Here is a 21,000-nt window from a genome sequence, read left to right as displayed (position 1 = left end):
TTTCTGCAATGTTTTGAAGCTACAGAGCATTGGAAGAGTGCTAAATATTGTCATTATTACTATTATTATTATTATTTTCTGAATGGATGGTGGATTCTATTCCATTCTCCTCTCATTTTTTGGCAGTGCACCGACTTCAGCAGAACTGACCCCGAACCAGTGGTAGGTGCAGATGGGACCATTATTTTTCACTGCTTCATTTATTTTGCTTTGACAAATGGTTTCATTTTCTCTCTTGCTTATTTCCTCTCTGCTCAGGGACAGTTCAGCCCTTCTGCAGGTGTTCCAAAATGTTCAAAGACAGGAGGAATGTGCAATGAGTTCTTCTCTCACGGTGCAGTGTCCCAGCTGCCTTTGGGATCCAGTCACAAGTCTTTAGGTGAAGCTAAAATCAAGTGAAAAAATACAAACTGGGACCTGGTGTCTTTAATCTGAGCTTAATTTAGTCACCTTGATGGAAAGCACAAAGAAAGTAGGATCCATTTTGCATCTTCTTTTGAGCACTCAGCAACAGATAATCCAAAATGGAAACCTGGATACAGAAGGAAACCAGGTGAGATTCTTGCACAGGGAAAAGCAGAAGTGCCAAATTTGGCTTCCCACAGTGTGTCTGGCATGAAACTGCTCCAAGGTGTATAAAACCAGCTGTTAATCATGAGAATGAATTCCAGGACCTTGCCCTTCTTTCTCTCCTTCTTCTCCCTGCCCAGATTGCCCCAGTCAGCAGAAGAAAACAAGCTTCCCACCTGGCTTGTGGTGTCCAGAGGAGGGAATGGAGATGGAGAAGGGTTTGGAGCACCAGGAGTGGCTGAGGGAGCTGGGGGGGGCTCAGCCCGGAGAAAAGGAGGCTCAGGGGGGACCTTCTTGCTCTCTGCAACTCCCTGACAAGAGGGGGGAGCCTCAAGTTGTGCCAGGGGAGGTTTAGATGGCATATTAGGGAAAATTTCTTCACAGAAAGGGTGGTCAAGGATTGGAAGGAACTGCCTGGGGCAGTGGTGGAGTCCCCATCCCTGGAGGGATTTAAAAGCTGTGTGGATGTGGCACTTGGGGACAGGGGTTAGTGGTGGCCTTGGCAGTGCTGGGGAATGGTTGGACTCGATCTCTGAGGGCTTTTTCAACATGACTGATTCTGAAAAGGAGGCTCAGAGGGGACCTTCTTCCTCTCTCCAGCTCCCTGACAGGAGGGTGGAGCCAGATGAGGGTCGGGCTCTGCTCCCAGGGAACAAGGGACAGGATGAAAGGAAGTGGTCTCAAGCTGTGCCAGAGAAGGTTAAGATTGGATATTTGGAACAACTCCTTCATGGAAAGTGTTGTCCAACCTTGTCACAGGCTGCTCAGGGCATGGTGGAGTCCCCATCCCCAGAGGGATTTAAAAGCTGTGTGGATGTGGCACTTGGGGACAGGAGTTAGGGGTGGCCCTGGCACTGCTGGGAATGGTTGGACTCGTTGATCCCAGAGGGATTTTCCGGCCCAAATGATTTTATGATTCTCTAACCTTACATTTGTGGCTCAGCAGTGTCGTTGCTTCATCAGGACCAGTAACAAATGTGCTTCCTGAGCGTTTCCTGGATCAGGAGGCTTTCAATGGACGTGCCTCTTACTTTGAGAGTCATTTGGGATCCAGACTTCAAACTTGCTGAGCAGGTGCAAAATTTTGGTTCCAGCCTCCACCCTCTCAGATCTAATTAACTGTGACTGGCAAAAATACTCCTCCTGGTCTTTTCCCAAAGGTTCACACACTCCAACCCAAAGTCTCTCCTGATTAGCAGTCTCTCTCATGGAGCAGTTGGGATTTGTGGAACTTTGCATCATAAAGAGAATGATTTCTCTGGCCTGCTCGAAGGGTGGCTGTGGAAAACAGAGTAATTAATTAAATAGCAAAGAGTTTTACAGAGGAACTACGTTTGTTGCTTGTGATCTCGTAACAGGCAGTTCAGATCTACTAAAAGGGCAGGAATAACTTGTGTCACAGCAGATCTGGAAGGCAAATTCTGCAGCTCCACTGAGTGGAAAGCCAAGTGTCTCACTGCATATTCATCTATTTATCGCCTCAGATTCTTCCCTAATTCCTTTATTTTCCATGTGATAACGGACTTCTCTCCATGCAGCCTCACTGTTAGCATGAAATAGAATTTGTCTGCACGTGATACGTCCCTATAACATGTGAGGGCAGAATGCATCAAAACAATTGAGCTGTGAGCAGGGATTTCACTGAGTTGCTTTTTGCCTCCTTTCTTCTCATCTTTCTGCATTTGAATTGTTAAGCAGGAGCTCTGTTGCAGAGTCAAAGAGTGGCTCACAAAAGCTGTTGCCATAGAGTTACACCTAGAAATGAATTCTTTTTATATCACCGGCATGACAAGTGGTTATTTATTTGTACTTAGGCCTATTTAACAGCTCTTCATTACAAGAATGGCCCAGAGTTTGAGGAACAACTCAGCTATTAGAGCTCCTGCTCCCATTGTGTTTCAGAAGGAGCAGATTCAACATTTCAAATATCTTCCAAGAGCTCTCAGAAAATAACTCCTTCTTTTCTCACCTCCTCCAAGAATCCCTGAACTACCCCTTGGTACTTGTCACTCCAGCAACACAACCTGTTTTGAATCATGGAATCAGAGGATGGTTTGGGTTTGGAGGGAACTTAAAGACCATCCAGTTCCAACCCTTGCCATGGACAGGGACACCTTTCACTGTCCCAGGTTGCTCCAAGCCTCGTCCAGCCTGGCCTAGGACACTTCCAGGGATTCAGGGGAAGCCACAGCTTCTCTGGGCAACCTGTGCCAGGGCCTCACCACCCTCACAGCCAATAATTCCTTCCCAATCTCCCATCTCTCCCTGCCCTCTGGCAGTGGGAAGCCATTCCCTGTGTCCTGTCCCTTCATCCCTTGTCCCCAGTCCCTCTCCAGCTCTCCTGGAGCCCCTTTAGGCTCTGGAAGGGGCTCTCAGGTTTCCCTGGATCCTTCTCTTCTCCAGGTGAACCCCCCAGCTCTCCCAGCCTGGCTCCAGAGCAGAGGGGCTCCAGCCCTGGGAGCATCTCCGTGGCCTCCTCTGGACTCTCTCCAGCAGCTCCACATCCTTGTGCTGTTGTTCCCCAGGGCTGGAGGCAGCTCTGCAGGTGGGGTCTCACCTGAGGGGGCAGAGGGGCAGAATGCCCCCTCCCCTGCTGGTCACAAGAAAAACCCTTTTGAAACCTCTCCTAGAAATCCCTGGATGCAGTTGGAGATATTCCCATTTCATTCCCTTCACGCTGCACAGGGGTGACAGAATCTCTTTGCAGCCCCACAGGCTGGGTTGGGATCTGCTCCCTCCCCTTTCACATCCCTCAGCAGTGATTTTCCCTGCTGGAATTTGCCTGGCAGCCCTTTGGAGCAGGATGGATTGCAGAAAGGAGCAGGAGCACCACAGCTGGGCTGTTGCCTCGAGGTTCAGCTGATTCCCTTTTATTCCTGGCTCCAAGGCTGACTTGGATAACCTTCAGCTCTTCCTGCCTGTTGTCCTCACCTGTAAAAGGGAGATAGTTTATCTTATCTTCTAAAGCACTTTGAAATCTATGGATATATGGATTTTTCTGGGACTGAGTGTTAGAGGAAAGCACAGGCAGCAAGGGGAAATCTAAAGTAGTCTTTTATCTCCTGTAGTCGTAGAGAATTTTAACGGATATTTTTATATTTATACATCTTAATTGTTTCATTCAGCTGAAAAGGAACGATGTATCTGAACATTTTGCATTAAACATTAATTTTAATCCCTTTTTTAAAGTTCTGATTCCACTCTGGTTCTGTAGGATGCAGAGGGAGATGCTCTGGTATTAAATCTTCTTTGGGCACTTTAGAATTGTCCAAATTGTCCCGATTTTAAAATATGTAATACTAAAAAGTAGATGCAGTGTGTGCCCCACAGACCTGCTCTATATATTCAATTAAAACATGAATTTTAATTGAAATAAGATTTCAGACAGAGGTTTTTACAGCTCTGCTGAATGTGACTCGGTGGCTTTATTCAGAATCTACATATATTGTGAAAAAAAGCACTAAATTCATTGAAGTCACTTTTCATTTATAATCCAATTACTGAGAAAATATCTGCCCCTAAAACTGGTGTAATTTTGACATATTAGATATAATAGAAATGGTAATATTTTTTTTTCCCAGTGGTTGGACTGTGCTGTGTTGTCCCCTCCACTGATGACCTTCCATGAGTATTGGGTTTTAAAAATCTCTATTCTACAAAAATTTTATAAAAACTAAATCTCCTCTGAAGGTTTTTATTCCCCCTGGAAGTATTTAAAACACTTTTCCTGTGTCTCCTTAACTCCTGAACACAGCAGCATTTCATTCCTACAAGCCAAGGTAACTCTTATTTCATTGTAAAATTACCACCTTAACAGGACCAAAGTAATAATAATAATAATAATAATAATAATAATAAAAAAAAACGTGCTCAGGGGAAAAAAATCCCAAAACCAGAAATTTGTGCTTTTCAAGGATGGTGTTGGTGGTGGTGGTGAAATAATTCCTCCCTAATTGGTATCCCAATGTAATGGGTAAGTGAACATATTTCACAGCAGCAGCTGTTGGATGTTCAATGAGTGGAAAATACGGCTCTGGATAAGTGTGGGGAGCTCTCATCCCATCAGGAGGAGTAAGTTAATCATACACAATTCACTGAACAAGCCCAGTTGCGTTTGCAGAGCAGGGGCAGCCTTTTTAATTGTCCCAGGCCCTTTTTCTATATCTTGCAGGATCTTTTGTCTCAGCTGTAGCAGTTTTGGTTGCATCCCTAAAACTGTCAGTCTTCCTTATTTTTGCAAGGGCCTGACAATTCCTCCTTCACAATGCAGCTCAAATTGGACCAGATGCTGCATCAATAGAGCAGTCTGCCCATCTCAGAGGCATTAAGCCCAAAATTATTTAGAAAATTGAAGCCTTTAACATACTCTGGATTAATGTGATTAAGTAGAGCTTGCTTTAATTCATAGCCATCTATTCCTTTATTAATAGCCATTTCATCAACAGGAGCAGCACATATGGGTGCAAGATGACTGAAAGTTAAATTGATTGCTGTAAGCCTGTAAGAAAAGCATTTAATGTTTCAATAATAACTGATGTAAGACTTCGCTGCGGGGCATTTTAGATAGATTTAAACCAGCTTATAGACACAGTATTTATTAACATCTTTTAATTTTTATTATCAGCTTGCTAAATGAAAGTTGCTTCTTTTTTTATTATTATTATTATTATTTTTAATCCCTCCTTTAAGTCTGCATTTGATACAAGATCAGTGTGTTTATAGAGGAGAGTCTCTCATGTGAATGAGAACAGCTGGTCCAGGGCAGAGTGGAGTTGAGACTTCTGGCAGGATTAGGGAAAGATAAAATATAACAGAGATTAAACAGCACACACAGGGAATCACAGAATCATAAAATCATGGAATTGAATCACAGAATCACACTGTGGTTTGGGTTGGAAGGGGCTTTAAAGATCATCCAGTTTCAACCCCTGCCATGGGCAGGGACACCTTCCACTAGCCCAGGTTGCTCCAAGTGCTGTCCAACCTGGCCTTGGAAACTTCCAGAGGTCCAGAGGCAGCCACAAATTCTCTGGGCAACCTGTGCCAGGGCCTCCCCACCCTCACAGCCAGGAATTCCTTCCCAATATCCAATCTAAATCTACCCTGCAAGTCCCGTTTTTAGGGGAAGGACCTGTAGGACTAAAAGTCTCGGGCTTTAGGAATCCTGAATTAAAGGTGTTGGGCTGGAAGGGTTGTAGCTGTAGCAGAGCTCTGGTGTTGGTCATGGAAACCTGATTTACCCCTTGGATGCTACTGGGCAGGTCCAGGCAGTTCCTGGGGCTCATCCCTGTCCTGTGTGACTGTGGAATAACTCCGAAAGCGTTGGAGGTCTCAGCTCATGTTTTCCTTCCCTGTTTTCTGTTGGGTTTTATGTTTCCTTTTGACTTTCTTTGCTTGGAATCCCACAATGATTTGGGTTGGAAGCTCATCCAGTTGCAACCCCAGCACCTTCCAATAGCCCAGGTTGCTCCAAGCCCTGTCCAACCTGGCCTGCATTCCATCTGCAGGGAGAGGAGAGAGACATTTACAGGATGAGCCAATGCCATGGAGTGACCATTCCAACGATTTGCAGTTGAAGAGAACAAATCCCAGTACTGGGGAATGTTCCCAGGACTGTTTATTTGCAAGTAAAGTCATAGTCTTCAATTCTGCTGAAGGAAACTTAAGATGCCAAAGTTTCTTTGTGTGTTCCAGCTGTGCTGTCTCAGCCAGAAAAGGTGCAGAAATTAAAATGGAGTATGATGAGAACTTGCTGTAATTTATGACCATAATTAGTGTCAGGGTTTAGAATCAGAGAAGTTCTGGTTGGGAGTCATTACTCCAAACTCTAATCTGAAGCAGGACCACGTTCCACCCTCAGTCAGGCCATCAGTGGCTTTGTCAAGCAGGAAGAGCTCCAGGGATGGAGGTTACACAGGGGCTGCCCTGCAGCTCTGTCATCCTGGGGACAGAGGGTCTCCAAAGGTCCAGCTGGAGCTTTCCACGTGGCAGGTTCTGGCCATTGTCACCTGCTGTTCTGTCTGTCACTGCTGGAGAAAGAAAATGTGGAGCTGCTGGAGAGAGTCCAGAGGAGGCCACGGAGATGCTCCCAGGGCCGAAGCCACTCTGCTCTGGAGCCAGGCTGGGAGAGCTGGGGGGGTTCACCTGGAGAAGAGAAGGATCCAGGGAGACCTTGGAGCCCCTTCCAGTGCCTAAAGGGGCTCCAGGAGAGCTGGAGAGGGACTTGGGACAAGGGATGGAGGGACAGGACAAGGGGGAATGGCTTCCCACTGCCAAAGACAGTGTTAAATAGGATTTTGGGAAGGAACTGTTGGCTGTGAGGGTGGTGAGGCCCTGGCACAGGTTGCCCAGAGAAGCTGTGGCTGCCCCTGGATCCCTGGAAGTGTCCAAGGCCAGGTTGGAGCAACCTGGGCTATTGGAAGGTGTCCCTGCCCATGGCAGGGCTTGAAACTGGATGATCTTTAAAGTCCCCTGAGGCATTTTTTAAAAATAGATGAACAATTACTTTTTTTCCCCCCTCATTGTCTTTTAGGTACTTTTGAGCATCCAAATTGGTCATTTCTTTTGGGACGAGTAAATGTCAAGGAATACCGGTTTCACTTGAATTAAAATCCCTTCTTTGCTTTTCTTAAATGCTCCCATTTAAAATGGAATGTAAAAAAAAGGATACGAGTGACCTGCAGTTTAAAACTCTTGATTTGGGCCTGGTTGAATAGAAATAACGGATGCTCAAATACAAAGAATGGTCATGAGCTTTAAACAGGAGGTTTCAGTGGTCTAATGTGAATTATGACATTTACATATTAGCAAAAGAAAAAAAAAGAGGAAAAAATATTTTTTGTTTTGTTTAAGTAGCACTCCACTGTTTACTGGAATTCCTTTTAATTAATTTTATTAGTGGCTGAAATAAAGGTCACTCTTATTGGCCTATTCCAGCAGAATTAATCATCAGGAATAATTCATTTTAGGTGACTTCTGGAGGTTAAGCACTGGCACAGCCACTCATTAAAACCGGGGTGAGAATTAATAACGTCTAAAAGGTTGGTTACAAGAAAGAGGAAAAAAAAAATATCTGTAAAGATTTATTATAAAGGCTCTCAGGCTTGATCTACTTGCTTTTATTTTTTTTTTAGACCCGATCTCAAATGTGGGTCATGGAGGTGTAGAAAGGCATCAGCCGGGGTTTTGATCTGTTCCCAGGGCTTTGTGCACCCAGACCCCGCTTCAGAGCTCTGGGCTACTTATTTTTATCTCCTGAGTAATTTGCTATTTATTAGTGGTGTATTTTTGTCATGAAGTGGTCTCTGCTCAGCACAGACTATACTGAGCAGAAATAAGGCAGAAGACTCACTTTATGGTTATTTTTTTTCCCTGTGAATTCTGTCTGTGTCCCTCTTGCAGTGCAATTTCTCCTCTTTTAAATAAACATCTGCCTTTCGGGTCAGATTCACTGCAGCTATTTTTAATCATCTAAAAATTAGTCCCCTAGTCCGAGTTTGAGGTCTAAACTTTTTCTTATAACATTCTTGTTAAATGATTAAAATTAATTGAAAATTAAGTGAGCAAACCCCCTCCCCCCTCCCTTCAAAGCCACCAGCAGAATCTTTTGGAATCAAGGAGGAACTTCAAGGAGCTCTTTTGTCTCCTCTTGGTCTCCATTACCGAGATGATGCTCTCAGAGGGAGTCAGATCCCTGCACACATGGGAAAATCCAGTGATTTGAGAAGTGGAAACAGCAAAATCTGTCCAGAAAAAAACCAACAAACAACAACAACAAAGGAAAAATTGGGTAGCAGGGAAGCAAACCTGTCATGCCGAGTCTTCCCAGTCCTGCACAGCACAAAATACCGAGTTTCTGGTGCTGTGTGAGGGTGTCTTTGAGCAATCAGCACGTGCCCTGTGAACTGTCTGAGGGAGTAGCACGTTTTTCCCAGTGTCCTTAAGAAGCTCCTTGGCATCACTAAGTGGGGGTGAGATCCCAGGGATGAGGAATTCCACTCTCCCTAAGCAGAATTTGCACAACAACCGCTGTGATGGCTCCAGCTCTGTGGGGTCAGAGCCCTGAGCATCCCAGATGCTGTAAAGGGATTTTTCCCCTTTCCAAACTGCTGACAGTCCATGTGGGGAGCTGAACAAAAGAGGTCCTTCCCTGCTTTCTCACAGAACTAAAGGAATCAAAATGCAGAGCCCTGGATGCATCATCCTGGCATCATTTCAGATGTTTATCCGAGATGGGACGAGGGGGGATGACTTGAACCTGACAGAGGGCAGAGTTAGATGGGATATCAGGAATAAATTCTTCCTGTGAGGGTGGTGGCACAGGTTGCCCAGAGGAGCTGTGGCTTCCCCATCCCTGGAGGTGTCCAAGGCCAGGTTGGACAGGGCTTGGAGCCACATGGGCTAGTGGGAGGTGTCCCTGCCCATGGCAGGGGTGTGGGATGAGATGATCTTTAAGATCCCTTCCAATCCCAATCATTCCATGATTCCATGGCCCAAGTCACCTCCTGCTGCAGCAGCCTCAGGTGTAGGACAAACAGGCCACTTCTTCTCACTGCAGGGCCCTTCGTGGGGATGGTGGGGAAAAATAAAGTGGCAATCACAGAACCGAAGAGAAAATGAGCTCCCAGTTCCATTTTCTGCCCTGAAACTCATTTAGTTGTCATATTTTCAGTTCTTTAAACACCTTTTTATCAACCAGATCACCAGTTTTTTCAGCTTTTCTGATTTAAGCTCCCTCTCCTTGCTCCTTGTAGACAATTGTACCGCTCCCCAAAGACTGGGACATTCCTGATTTACCACTTTCGGACCTGACTGCAATTTTTAACATCTCTACTGGGCAGATATTCACCCCTCTCCCTCAACAATCTTCCAGGAGCACCACTTGAAGAGCAGCAATGGCCACAATTTATATTGAAAAAGTAGGATTTCTAAAGCTCTTCAAGGGAAGCTGCAGTTTGGCCAGAGCACTGTAAATAAAACTATTAAATAGAATTTTAATTAATTGTAAACGTTATAATTTTACATAAAAATTATATAGAAATTATAAAATTTCTATATATACAGCTGTCCTAGGTATATAACTTGTCAGAATTTAATCTTTTTAAGGCCTTCCCCACTTTTACAATTCATTTTTGTTGAGGACTTCTGCAGAAAACAGGTTGCTTGGACATTTTTAGAACTTTCTAGAGTTCTTTTATTAATGTTGGTGGACTTGAAAGTGTTCGTCAAGTATAAATTAATCCCAGATTTTCATCCCAAATCCCTTTTTTTTTTTTTCAGGAGCCCTCTGACTGTCTGTCAGCAGGAACTTCTCTTTGCAGTTTGATATCAGCTCGAGGTCTCTGGTGAAAGCAGGTTGCCTGTGCTGCTTTTCCCCCCCATATTTATTTTGGGGAAATCAGCAGGGAAATAATGATCCCAATCATATTTATTTTTATAATAGGACTGTCAGAGTAATTTAATAAAAGTTAGATATGAAAGAGAAGCTCCCAGAGTACAAATATAGATATTTATCCCTCTTTTTTTTTTTGGCATTCTCAGGTATTAAGAGCTGTACAGTTTTCTTCTAAGCTCTGTGTTGGTATCCAAGTTCAGAAAGTGTGAAAATTGGCATATTTTACCAATCCAGCCTTGTATCCAGACATTTCCTCAGAGGAGTAACCTCTCACTGAATTCCCTCTAGAGAGAAAAGGATAAAACTACATTTTTTTTTTTAATTCTAAAGGAAAATATTAGGTAACAGAATATCTTACTCTCATTTCTTCTTTTCTAAATTCCAGATTCTTGAATATTTTCTGACTCTGTAGCTCGCTATTAACAGATGCCCCTGGGTATTATATTTACCTCCATTTATCCCTTTTCAAAGCTGTTCTCAAAGCATTGGCATATTCTTCCCATTCCTATTATTCTTGGCTTTCCATTGTGCCCATTTTTTTAAGGAAATGCTCTGTGTTGCATAACAGTTGTACAGAGGCTTTGCAGCTAAAAGCTGTAAACTTTTAAGCAAAAAAAAAAAAAAAATCAATCCTGTTTTCTGCCAAATTGATGTTAAAATAATTCCCTTTATAAATTGAAGGTGGATTACTCAGTCCAGGCATTTTATTTCTGTATATATTGTTTAATTTTCCATCTAAGCTTTCTCTGGCTGGAGCAGAACCCAAACACTGCTTTGGTTTGGGACATTACAGCCGTTTTTGTCAATAAATCAGCTCTTAAGACTATTTTCTGCAGATTTGAGTCTTTACTCAGACTGTTTGAAGTTCTCCTGGAATATCCCTCCCTTTCCAGCCAAAAGGGAATCCTTGTTTTCCATTTGCCTTCTCCAGAACAAGCCACAGTTGAAGCCAACAAGTAAAGCTCAATACTCAGGATATTGAGGCAGGGTTAGATGGGATATTTGGGAAGGAATTCTTGGCTGTGAAGGTGGAGAGGGACTGGAATAGAATTCCCAGAGAAGCTGTGGCTGCCCCTGGATCCCTGGAAGTATCCAAGGCCAGGTTGGATGGAGCTTGGAGCAACCTGGGCTAGTGGAAGGTGTTGGGGTTGGAACTGGATGATCTTTAAGGTCCTCCCCATCCCAAACTGCTCAATGATTCCACGATTCCACCCATCCTGTCAGAACTCAAATTTGTATTACCTAAACATGACGTTGTTCCCCTCAGTCCCACCCAAAATATTTATCTCAGGGAAGGTTTTCCATTCGTGTTAGGAAAGGTCCAGAACGGTGTCAGCCCAGGGTTTGTGTTTAGAGAAATGATGTTGCATAAATGGAAATTCATCATGAAAAACACAGTGTGATCGGGGGTTATGGTCTGAAAAATGGGGATAATGGGATCCAAATTTAGGAAGTCCTTTGAAGTCTTTAGGACAAAGGCTTGGTGCAAGTGTGACATGGTGTTAATTTTTTAGCCTCAGAGCTTTTCATGCCCACGGATAACGGGATGTATTTCCTGGGCAGATCTTTATTTGCTGTGTTTATCTCTTGTGATAAAGGATGTCAACATCATTAATTTAATTTTTCAAAGGAGCTTTGCAGTGAAACAGTTTGAGCTGTGAAATTCCCAACTGCGTGAGAGCAGAAATCCATGAAACCAGGAGCAGACTAAAGTCTTGACCCAAATCTTGTGTTTCTCCCTTCTTTTATTCCATATTCAACTGTTCTAGTGGTCAGATCCACCTGGGATAGATGGAAAAGCCTGGAATTGCATTTCCTTGCTGCCAAGTATAATTAGTTTGTCAGGAAACAGAATTTATTGTCATATAAAAGCTCCATCTGATGTGTAAGTATAGGGTTAAATATGGGATTTTGAGATGAGAACTTTTAAAATGTGGAGTATTTCTGTTCCCAACACTGCAGCTGAAAGATATTAACTCTCCTAGAGGAAGATGATGTAGAATTTATAGTTAAGTTAAAATCTTCCTCATCAACCACGATGAAAAGAAGATAATAAAAGAGTCCCAACTCTTTGTACAGATAAGAGTGTTTGGGATAGAAAAGCTTCATTAAAGCCAAGCTAACAAAGGAAAAAGGGGAAATTCACTCAGATATTCCTGGCATTTAAGGCTGGAAAGGGCTCCCTGCATTATTTAGTGGAACATTTTTTATATCTCAGGTCATTATGTTTCATCCAGTCACTGTTCTATCAAGGCCTAGCACTCTTTCCTTGAAGTTTAGCAGATATTTGATAGAAGTTGAAAATCTGATTTGAAAACATCAGGAAATGAGGAAGTGGTTTGTAGGACACAGGTTTTGAGGAGCACTGAATGATCCAATGGTGCAACTGGTCAGGAACCAGCTTCCATATCCGAATTATGGTTTCCATTTGAATTTTCCGTGGTTTCCATCCCTGCCACTTGCTCTTGATCTGCCTTTTTGTTGCTTTCTCAAAGACCAAAAATCATCCTCTTCCTGAGGACCTGCTTGAGTCAAAAACCTTGAGGGTTTCTTTTGGGAAGGATAAATATATAATATGTCAACATATCATATTTCAATGTAGCATAAATCAATAGATCATATATCAATATAGCATATATCAATATATAAGCACTCTGTGGCTGGCACTGAAACTGCTTTTGAGGATCTGCTTCAGTGCCAAGGTTGATCTCACCAGTGCTGTTCCTACACCCTCTTTTTTATTCAGGCGTCCCAGTTCAGTCCCTACTCCCTTTTATTGCAATATTGCACTGAAATTCCGTGTTTATTTGCCTGTCTGCTCCCACTCCCCTCAAAGATTGTTCCCGTTCCAGGTATCACTTTTTCCTTTAAGGAGAGATTTACCTCTGGCTGGTTTGAATCCGTTTTAGGTTGAATGGCCCCAGCACAGCCAGGAATGGCTTTATAAGCCCATCTCATCAACCTCATCTGATTTTATCCTCAGATTTCATAAGCTGAGACTTTAAATTTCTTTAAAATTACTGATGAAGGACTTGAACAGCACCAGGCTTTGGCCCAGTCCCTGCAGAGTACAGATAAAAAACGCTGCCATTTGAGCCTTGTTCCCTTTAGACAAGTTTTATTAGAACTGTCCTTTAGACAGTTTTTAATCTGTTTAACACTGTCAATATTGGGTAGTGTTAATTTTTTAATCAGTCAGAAAGTAATAAGTCCAATGCATTAATAAAGCCTGTTACGTCCCTGCTATTACATCCCACTTTTATTACATCCAGACTTGTAATTTCATGGGAGAGTGAAATCCAGTTTGGCCGACAAGACCTAAATTCCACATGACCACGGGGGCTGATGTTAATTATAAGCCCCTCTCTAAAATTTTTATTCCCTTGAATGAAATTAAATCAAAATATACTTTCTAGGAGCACACTTGACTCACTCCATCTCTGAACAGCACTGGACCAAACCAGAGCGAGTCAGAAAATAATCCCATTTAAAGTTGTTCCAACGTGGACATTCAGCCTCCAGAAAACATAATCCAAGTACAATGAACAAAGTATTAAAGTCTTGCCATCCCTTTTTTTTTTTTTTTCCTGTAGGCTTACATAGTTTATTTTGATTTTGTTTTATAGATTTTATTTCATATAGTTTACTGTTTAATTATCATTTATTTGTTCCCTTTTGGGACCTCTTCAATGCTCAGCCATTTAAGAAAATAAGACTAGAAAAAGTATAGCAGTGGTTTTGCTTCTAGATATTCTGTCCAACAAAACCAGCTGATATTCTTTTTGTCAAAACCTATTTGCTGCTAAAGAACACAGAGGATTTTATGAAACAAACTAAGAATTTTTAGAGCTCTACCATCTAAATATTAAATACTTGCAAATGAGAAACAAGTTCATTTAATGCTTTTGTTTTGCAGGTTTTTAGGGAAAAAAACCTCTGTATTCTTTGTGCAAACTGCCAATCTTCTTCAGTTTAATTTCATTCAACTAGTTTTACTCAAAAAAATGAGCATTTCTGTGAAAAAAATTAACAATAACAGCATATTGCACCCCATTTTTTACTGTCAGCTTTGTTCTCTTACTTTTGTTTTGACAGGGTAAAAAAAGTGGTTCTAACAGGCACCAGAAATGCAGTTTAAAGCAGTCCATTGTTTTATCAGCAATTTTTCCTTCTACATTTTCATCTACTGTGGGATTCATCTGTCCTCTCCTCCTAAACCAAATAAATAAAATTAAATAGCATTTTCCCTTTAGATACATCCACCACCCTGCTGGATGTGCTGCTTTCTGTAGGCTCGGGAAGAGACCTGACTTCCTGTGGTCCAAAAAGAAGTTTCTAGAATTGATGGGCAATTTTATTTGGATTAAGAACTGCAGGATTGGTTGGCCCAGAGTGATAAATTGGCTTCTTGCTGTAGTAGACGGAGGTATTTTGATAAAACTGTACAAAAGAGGGAAGTTCCCACTGAGAAGGTGAAGAATGATATTTTGGAAAGCAGAAATTCACAGTGGTTAATAAAGCAAACATCATCTCCTGGTTCCATGCTAGCAAAGTCATTAAAGTTGTTTAAAATATAAAGAAAGAGGTAAAAGAATAGCAGTCGTATGGCAGTGTCAGTGTTTACCTGGTATGTTTTAGAGTCTCTCCAAAAAATCACCCCAAAATTACCCTGAAAAAAAAAAAAAAGTGTCTGTTGTCTTTGATTTTCTCCTTTAGTTGTTTTGGGAGTGGGAGGTTGAGGGGCTGGAGCGTGTCCAGGGAAGGGAACAGAGCTGGGGAAGGGGTTGGAGCAGCAGGAGCAGCTGAGGGAGCTGGGGGGGCTCAGCCTGGAGAAAAGGAGGCTCAGGGGGGACCTTCTGGCTCTGCAACTCCCTGACAGGAGGGGGGAGCTGGGGGAAGTGTCAGGCTCTGCTCCCAGGGAACAAGGGACAGGAGGAGAAGAAATGGCCTCAAGTTGCACCAGAGGAGGTTTAGGTTGGATATTGGGAAGAATTCCTTCATGGAAGGGGTTGTCCAGCCCTGGCACAGCTGCCCAGGACAGGGGTGGAGTCCCCATCCCTGGAGGGATTTAAAAGCCGTGTGGATGTGGCACTTGGGGACAGGGCTCAGTGGTGGCCTTGGCAGTGCTGTTGGACTCGATGATCTGAGAGGGCTTTTCCAACCTGAATGATTCTGTGATCCTGTGAATAAACTTTGGCTTGACTTTTGGTGGATTTTCTGTCCACTGGGTTCTTTGCATCAGGAATTGTTACTTTTTACAAGTATAAAATATGAGTCTTCTCCAGGGAATTCCCTCAGGAAGGAAATAAAATCATTGTAATGGGCCGTTCTTAAAAAAAAATAAAATCTATTGATTTGTGATTATTTCCATTCTTTTCATCCTCATTGCTTTGGAGGTAAAAAGGTAAAAGTCGAGTAGATCCCCAAGGGTGGGGGTTCTCAGTATTCTAGTGTTGAATCCTTTGTTTATTTAACACATAGGAAGGAACGGGAGTTTTATTAATGATAACTGTGACACAATAAAAATTCCCAGGCTGGTTTGGAGAAACAGAGGCTCAAAAGACCTACCTACAACTTTTTATTTGAATACTTTGCATATTCACCACGGCCAAGGCTTTAGGTAGCACAAATTGGTTGAGCTCCAAACTAAATAAGTGCTGAAGGTTGGCCACTTGTTTTTTTACATTGCACAGAGACAACCAGGCCCTGGGATGGGATATTGGGAAGGAATTCTTGTCTGGGAGGGTGGGGAGGGACTGGGCTGGAATTCCCAGAGAAGCTGTGGCTGCCCCTGGATCCCTGGAAGTGTCCAAGGCCAGGTTGGACAGGCTTGGAGCAACCTGGGCTAGTGGAAGGTGTCAGGGGTTGGAATGCTGAGGGAGCCCCCACATCTCCCTCAGCTCCTCCTGGTGCTTCAGCCCCTTCCCCAGCTCCCTTCCCTTCCCTGGACACACTCCAGCCCCTCAACCTCCCACTTTTAAAACAAGCAAAGCAGAAAACCAAAGACAACAGGCATATTTTTATTCCCTGTGTTTATTTATTTAAAGATCTTTCTGTACAGACAAAGACTACAAGGAAGTCATCCCTTACCTGTTTTTTTTTCTGAATATTTGGCACGATCTTTAAGGTCCCTTCCAACCCAACCCCTTCTGTGATTTATTGGATTGAGAATTCAGGAGAGCCAAGTCCCTTTTTATTGGTGTGAGGCAGGAAGGAGTAGTTTTGGTGGTGCCTGAACTGTAGAATTGAATTCACCTGAGGCAGGACCAGCTGGAGATGAAGCCCCTGTGCCATCAGTGCCGGTGGCTCGGAGCTCACAGGTGAGGAGCTCTCCAGCCCTTTGAAGTTGTTCCACTTTGCTGGAAATAATTAAATGCTCACTGGATACAGCCAGTTAAAAAGAATGAGTTCTTTAATCCCTCAGCTTGGGCACTCACCTGGGACATGATTAAGGAGGTGAGAATCTAAATGCTATTAGGAAGGGAAAGGATGGAAAAGCAGCGCCGAGGTGTCACTCAGATGTCTTTTTCTATTGCTCTTTACAGGGACATTTTTGCCAGGGTTTGAATCCCTGCTGAAGGAGCTCTCTGTCTCTAATCCTCTGAGAGAGGTGATGTTTTCTAAGTGGGAAATGGATACAGGATAAACAGACAATCTGCTCTTGGCACAGAGCCCTCGGTGTAATAAAGTCTTCCTGTGTGCAGGGAGGTTCTTCGATGGCTGAACCCCTTTTAGGGCTGAAGGAGAACCAGAACTGGAAATACCATAATGGCCCCTAAAAATAAAGGGTTTCTATTTGCACAATTAGCAGCAAATGAAATTATATTTGGTGGTTTGATGAATTATTTAAAACCATTCGAACATCGAGGGTTTTTGGAGAGAGGGCTTCTGGAAATGTTCATAGTCGGTAAAACTTTGGCTGTGGAATATTAAAGATCAGCTAATTAAAAGCAGGAGGTGAGCTGAGGACACTGACTGACAAAATAAATGGATGTTTCATGAGGAATTCTGAAGGAGGCACTGAGGTGAAGAGCTGAATGTCACTGAGAGAATTCCATCAATCACTGACCATTTTAACTCCTTTCAGCTCTTCAGCTCGATTTCTTGTTAAAGACATGAAGCTTTTTGGAGTTATTGTTTCACTTTGATTACTTCCTCTCTGTTTTATGAACTCTTACATAAAAGGTTCAATTAGAAATATCTCAGTGTGGGTTGTTTTTTTTTTTATTTTACAGCACAGAGCTGTGTTGATGCCGTGGTTTTTTTTTGGCTCTGTAGTGTGACAAAAGCAGGAAACCCAAACTGAAACGGGATGAATCTGTTCTCATAGTCAAACTACAAGTCTAAAAAGTGAATTGAGAAGACCAACACAGCATAACTTAAGTTCCTTTTTGCCACTTGGCCTGCAGAGGAGTGATATTCAGAACTAACCAGAGAATCACAGAATGGTTTGGTTGGAAGGGACCTTAAAGCTCATCCAGTTCCACCTCCTGCCACGGGCAGGGACACCTTCCACTATCCCAGGTTGTGAGTGGTTGTTTCCTTGGGGTAACCTCATAGTAACTTCTGACTCCTTCTTGTGGCTTGTGTTGCACCTGTGGGAAATTGCTCTTTTCCCTTTCCTGTCCCCTCATGCCATTTTCTCTGTGTCCTTCTTCTAGGAAATGTTGTGGTAAATCTATCCCACAAGGAGTTTTTTTCCCTTCTCTTTCCTCGTGTGTACCCAGCTGATTGGTTTAGTTCCCACTAAAATTGCTGGGAAGTAGAAGTCCTTCCCCCACCAAGGACCAAGATTGTTCTCACTGCAAATAACCACAGCTTGTTCTGAAAGAAAATCCACCAGATTGTGGGAAGGCTTAGAGGAAAATTAGGGGTGAAGCCCAGCGTTATTTCCTTCCTGTTCCTCTGAGGATGAATATTGATTTCAAATAAGTTCTAACAGTCTGGTCCAGCATATCTGAGGATTTTTTTTTTCTCAAGGTCAGGTTGTAGTCCTCAGAGTAACACCATTATTTCCTTATTCTGAGGGAAAAAAAAAAGCTGATTCTTTGAACTTCTGGATTAGTCAGAGCAGACGGTGTTGACAAGGTGTAATTGCTGCTCCTGTCGAGAGGGAAGGTCATGCCTCTGTTGTTTTGAAGTTCTTTAGGAAACTCTCCTGTGATCCAAAGCTGTTCATCTGAGACAAGCAATCTGCTCCTGAGCGGTAGGAACCTTGCACAGGCTTACAAAAAATAAAAATAGAAACAAAAATATTGAAGTCAGAAGTCACTCCTGAATCTCTTTTTAGCTGCACAATGTTGGTTTGCAAGATCTGGACGCACCACTGGCTGTTTGCTCTCCTGCTTTAGATCCAGCAACAAAAAAAAGTCCCAACCTGGGCTTCAACTATGGCAAAATTCATTGTTTTCACTGATAACCCACATTAAACCAGGAGATCTGGAATAAATTCCATCCCTGACCTAAGGTCAGTTCTCGCCACGATATGAAAGACCATTTCATTTTATTATTAAGCCAATTATCTCTGACTTGTATTTTTATTCTGTTTAAATGTCTGATGCTCCCTGCTCCCTACCAGCAGGGTTTGACTCCAGGTAACGAGCTGCTTCCCTGCACTGCAGAAGGCAGGGTGGGAAAGAGGGAATTGGGTCACCCTGTGCCTGGACAGTGCCTGGAGGATGGGATGACATGGATTCACATGGAATTTGATGCTCTCTTTTAATCTCAGGAAGCTGATCTTGGTTATACTGTGAAGTGTACATGAGAGAGGAAGCAGTTTGGTTTTATCAAAATCTAGATTACAGGTACCCCAGATGTGCCTTCTTTTAGTCCTCTGCGTTCCAGACTAAATTTAATCCCAGTTTTAAACCTTTTTTATGAGCTAGACCAGCTCTCTGTGCCTCATTTAAGTTTTCTTCATTTCAGGTGCCCCATTAACTGCTAAAATGCTGTCACACTTTTCCCCATCATGTCTCTTTAATGTATCCAAACATCCTTTATATTTCTTTCAAATTTTATTTTATTTTTAAATTTAATTCACATTTCCCTTGGTACTGAATTGGTGTTTCTACTGAAGCCTCCTCAGTTTACTCACAGACTCTGGGTTTTGTTGTTTGGTGACAGCTCATTCAGGACCCATCACAGGGCCAGAATCACCTGATTGCTGCCCTGCATGAAATCCAACAATTCTGTTGAAGTCAGTGGAGTAAATCTGGAGTTTCTGTTGGTATAAATGAAATAAAAGCCTCCCTGGTGTGATCAAAGAGCTTATTGTATCCCCACCAAAAGGCAGATGTGGCTGTCCAGCTTATTTATTTTAGTGTTCACTTATTATGATTTCAGGGAAGAATAAGATTTTTTTTCCCCATTCATGAATATATAATGACAACAAATATGCCCAATTCTTAAAATTATAAAATATATAATATATATAAAATAAAAAATGCTTGTGTAGTGCTCAGTAAAAAGGACTTTCACCCTGAGAGGTCTAAACTCATCAATCTAACTATTAATTAAAAGTGAATTATGTAGCCTTTATATTTTCTAAAGGCGGATTTTTCAATAATATTGTGAGTGATAAAGTAAGAAATGAAAAAATTCTGTTCACAATGTAACTGAAAAATAGGAATAATATTTTTTATGTGCTGTGACACCTGCTAATCTTCCTTGTACATCATCTGCAGCAACAAAGTTTGAAGTTCAGACTCTAACTCTTTTGGCTCTGTTGTCATCAGTGCTTTGGATGTTGTGAATTAACTTGAAATTATTTGTGTGATCTTGTGTAAACACGCCTCGAAATGTGCTTTTATAATCAATATTATTGCTGTTGTATAGTAATTATGATTATTTTATTGTCAGTTATTTTATCCATATCCCCACAGAAACAAACCCAGTTTTGGAATTTCAAGACAACTTAGACACACACGTTTTCATATTTTAATGCTCTATTTAGAATATTTAAAATATTTTACTGATTTTTGGTTACAGATGTGTAAAAACTATTAATTTTTTCTCCTTTAACTGCTGTAAAATCATCTCTGTCTTATCTTGTTGCCTCTCTGGGTGGTTTATTCATGAAGGCCTTGCCTGAACAAGTGTAAAATAGTGTGGGGAAAAAAGCTTAATAAATGGTGGTAAACCAGCATAATTTTAGGAAACTAGCAAAGCATTTTGCTTTGGCTCTCAGGTAGAAAAACCTAAATATGCCCTGGTTAATTCTCCCCTGATTTTCTTGTGTCTCTGAAGGCAGGACTGGTCACACCGAGGCTGTTCGAGTGGTTTATCAGCCAGAGAACATCAGCTTTGAGCAACTGCTCAAGGTCCCCACAGGAAAAAAAGCCCAATTTTATACTTTTAATGCTGCATTTAGAATATTTAAAATATTTTACTGATTTTTGGTTACAAATATGTAAAAACTATTAATTTTGTTTCTCCTTTAACTGCTGTAAAATCCTCTCTCTCTTATCTTGTTGCCTCTCTGGGTGGTTTATTCATGAAGGCCTTGCTTGAACGAGCAGATGTGTATATAAAGTAATGTGGAAAAAAGCTTAATAAATCAGAATAATTTTAGGAATACTAGCAAAGCATTTTGCTTTGTCTCTCAGGTAGAAAAGCCTAAATATGCCCTGGTTAATTCTCCCCTGATTTTCTTGTGTCTCTGAAGGCAGGACTGGTCACACCGAGGCTGTTCGAGTGGTTTATCAGCCAGAGAACATCAGCTTTGAGCAACTGCTCAAGGTCTTCTGGGAGAATCATGACCCGACACAAGGTAGAGTGATGAGTGAGCCAGTATTTAATTATCTTACTAATTACAGCTGGGATAATTAGTGTTTGAGCTGCATGGAAGAGATGAACCTTGAAATCACACTGGAGCTCAAGAATATGATTGCAGACATTTATTGACAGAGAAAGAGAGGGAGAGAGAGAGAATGAGAGCACAGAACCTCACAATGCCCCTCCTCCCTTCCAGCTGGCTGGGCTGGGAAAATTCCCACAGAGTGGCTCAGGAGACAATGGAAAATTCTTTTCAACTTTGA

At 42.2% G+C, this 21,000-nt stretch overlaps 1 protein-coding gene across 6 annotated transcripts in view; it reads left to right on the top strand.

Annotated features, from left to right (window-relative positions):
* Positions 1-21,000, top strand: part of MSRA (methionine sulfoxide reductase A) — a 246,367-nt gene that overhangs the window by 119,324 nt on the left and 106,043 nt on the right. For all 6 annotated transcript variants that reach the window (XM_050314806.1, XM_050314804.1, XM_050314808.1 and 3 more), the window contains one exon: positions 20,628-20,732. In XM_050314806.1, the coding sequence (XP_050170763.1) occupies positions 20,628-20,732 (105 nt within the window). The remainder of the gene's footprint in view (positions 1-20,627; positions 20,733-21,000) is intronic.

Source organism: Myiozetetes cayanensis, unplaced genomic scaffold (assembly GCF_022539395.1).
Source record: "Myiozetetes cayanensis isolate MyiCay16 unplaced genomic scaffold, myiCay2020 scf2-11, whole genome shotgun sequence".
NCBI lineage: Eukaryota > Metazoa > Chordata > Aves > Passeriformes > Tyrannidae > Myiozetetes > Myiozetetes cayanensis.
The sequence above is the reverse complement of the archived record's forward strand: the minus strand, read 5'-3'. Positions and strand labels throughout refer to the sequence as shown.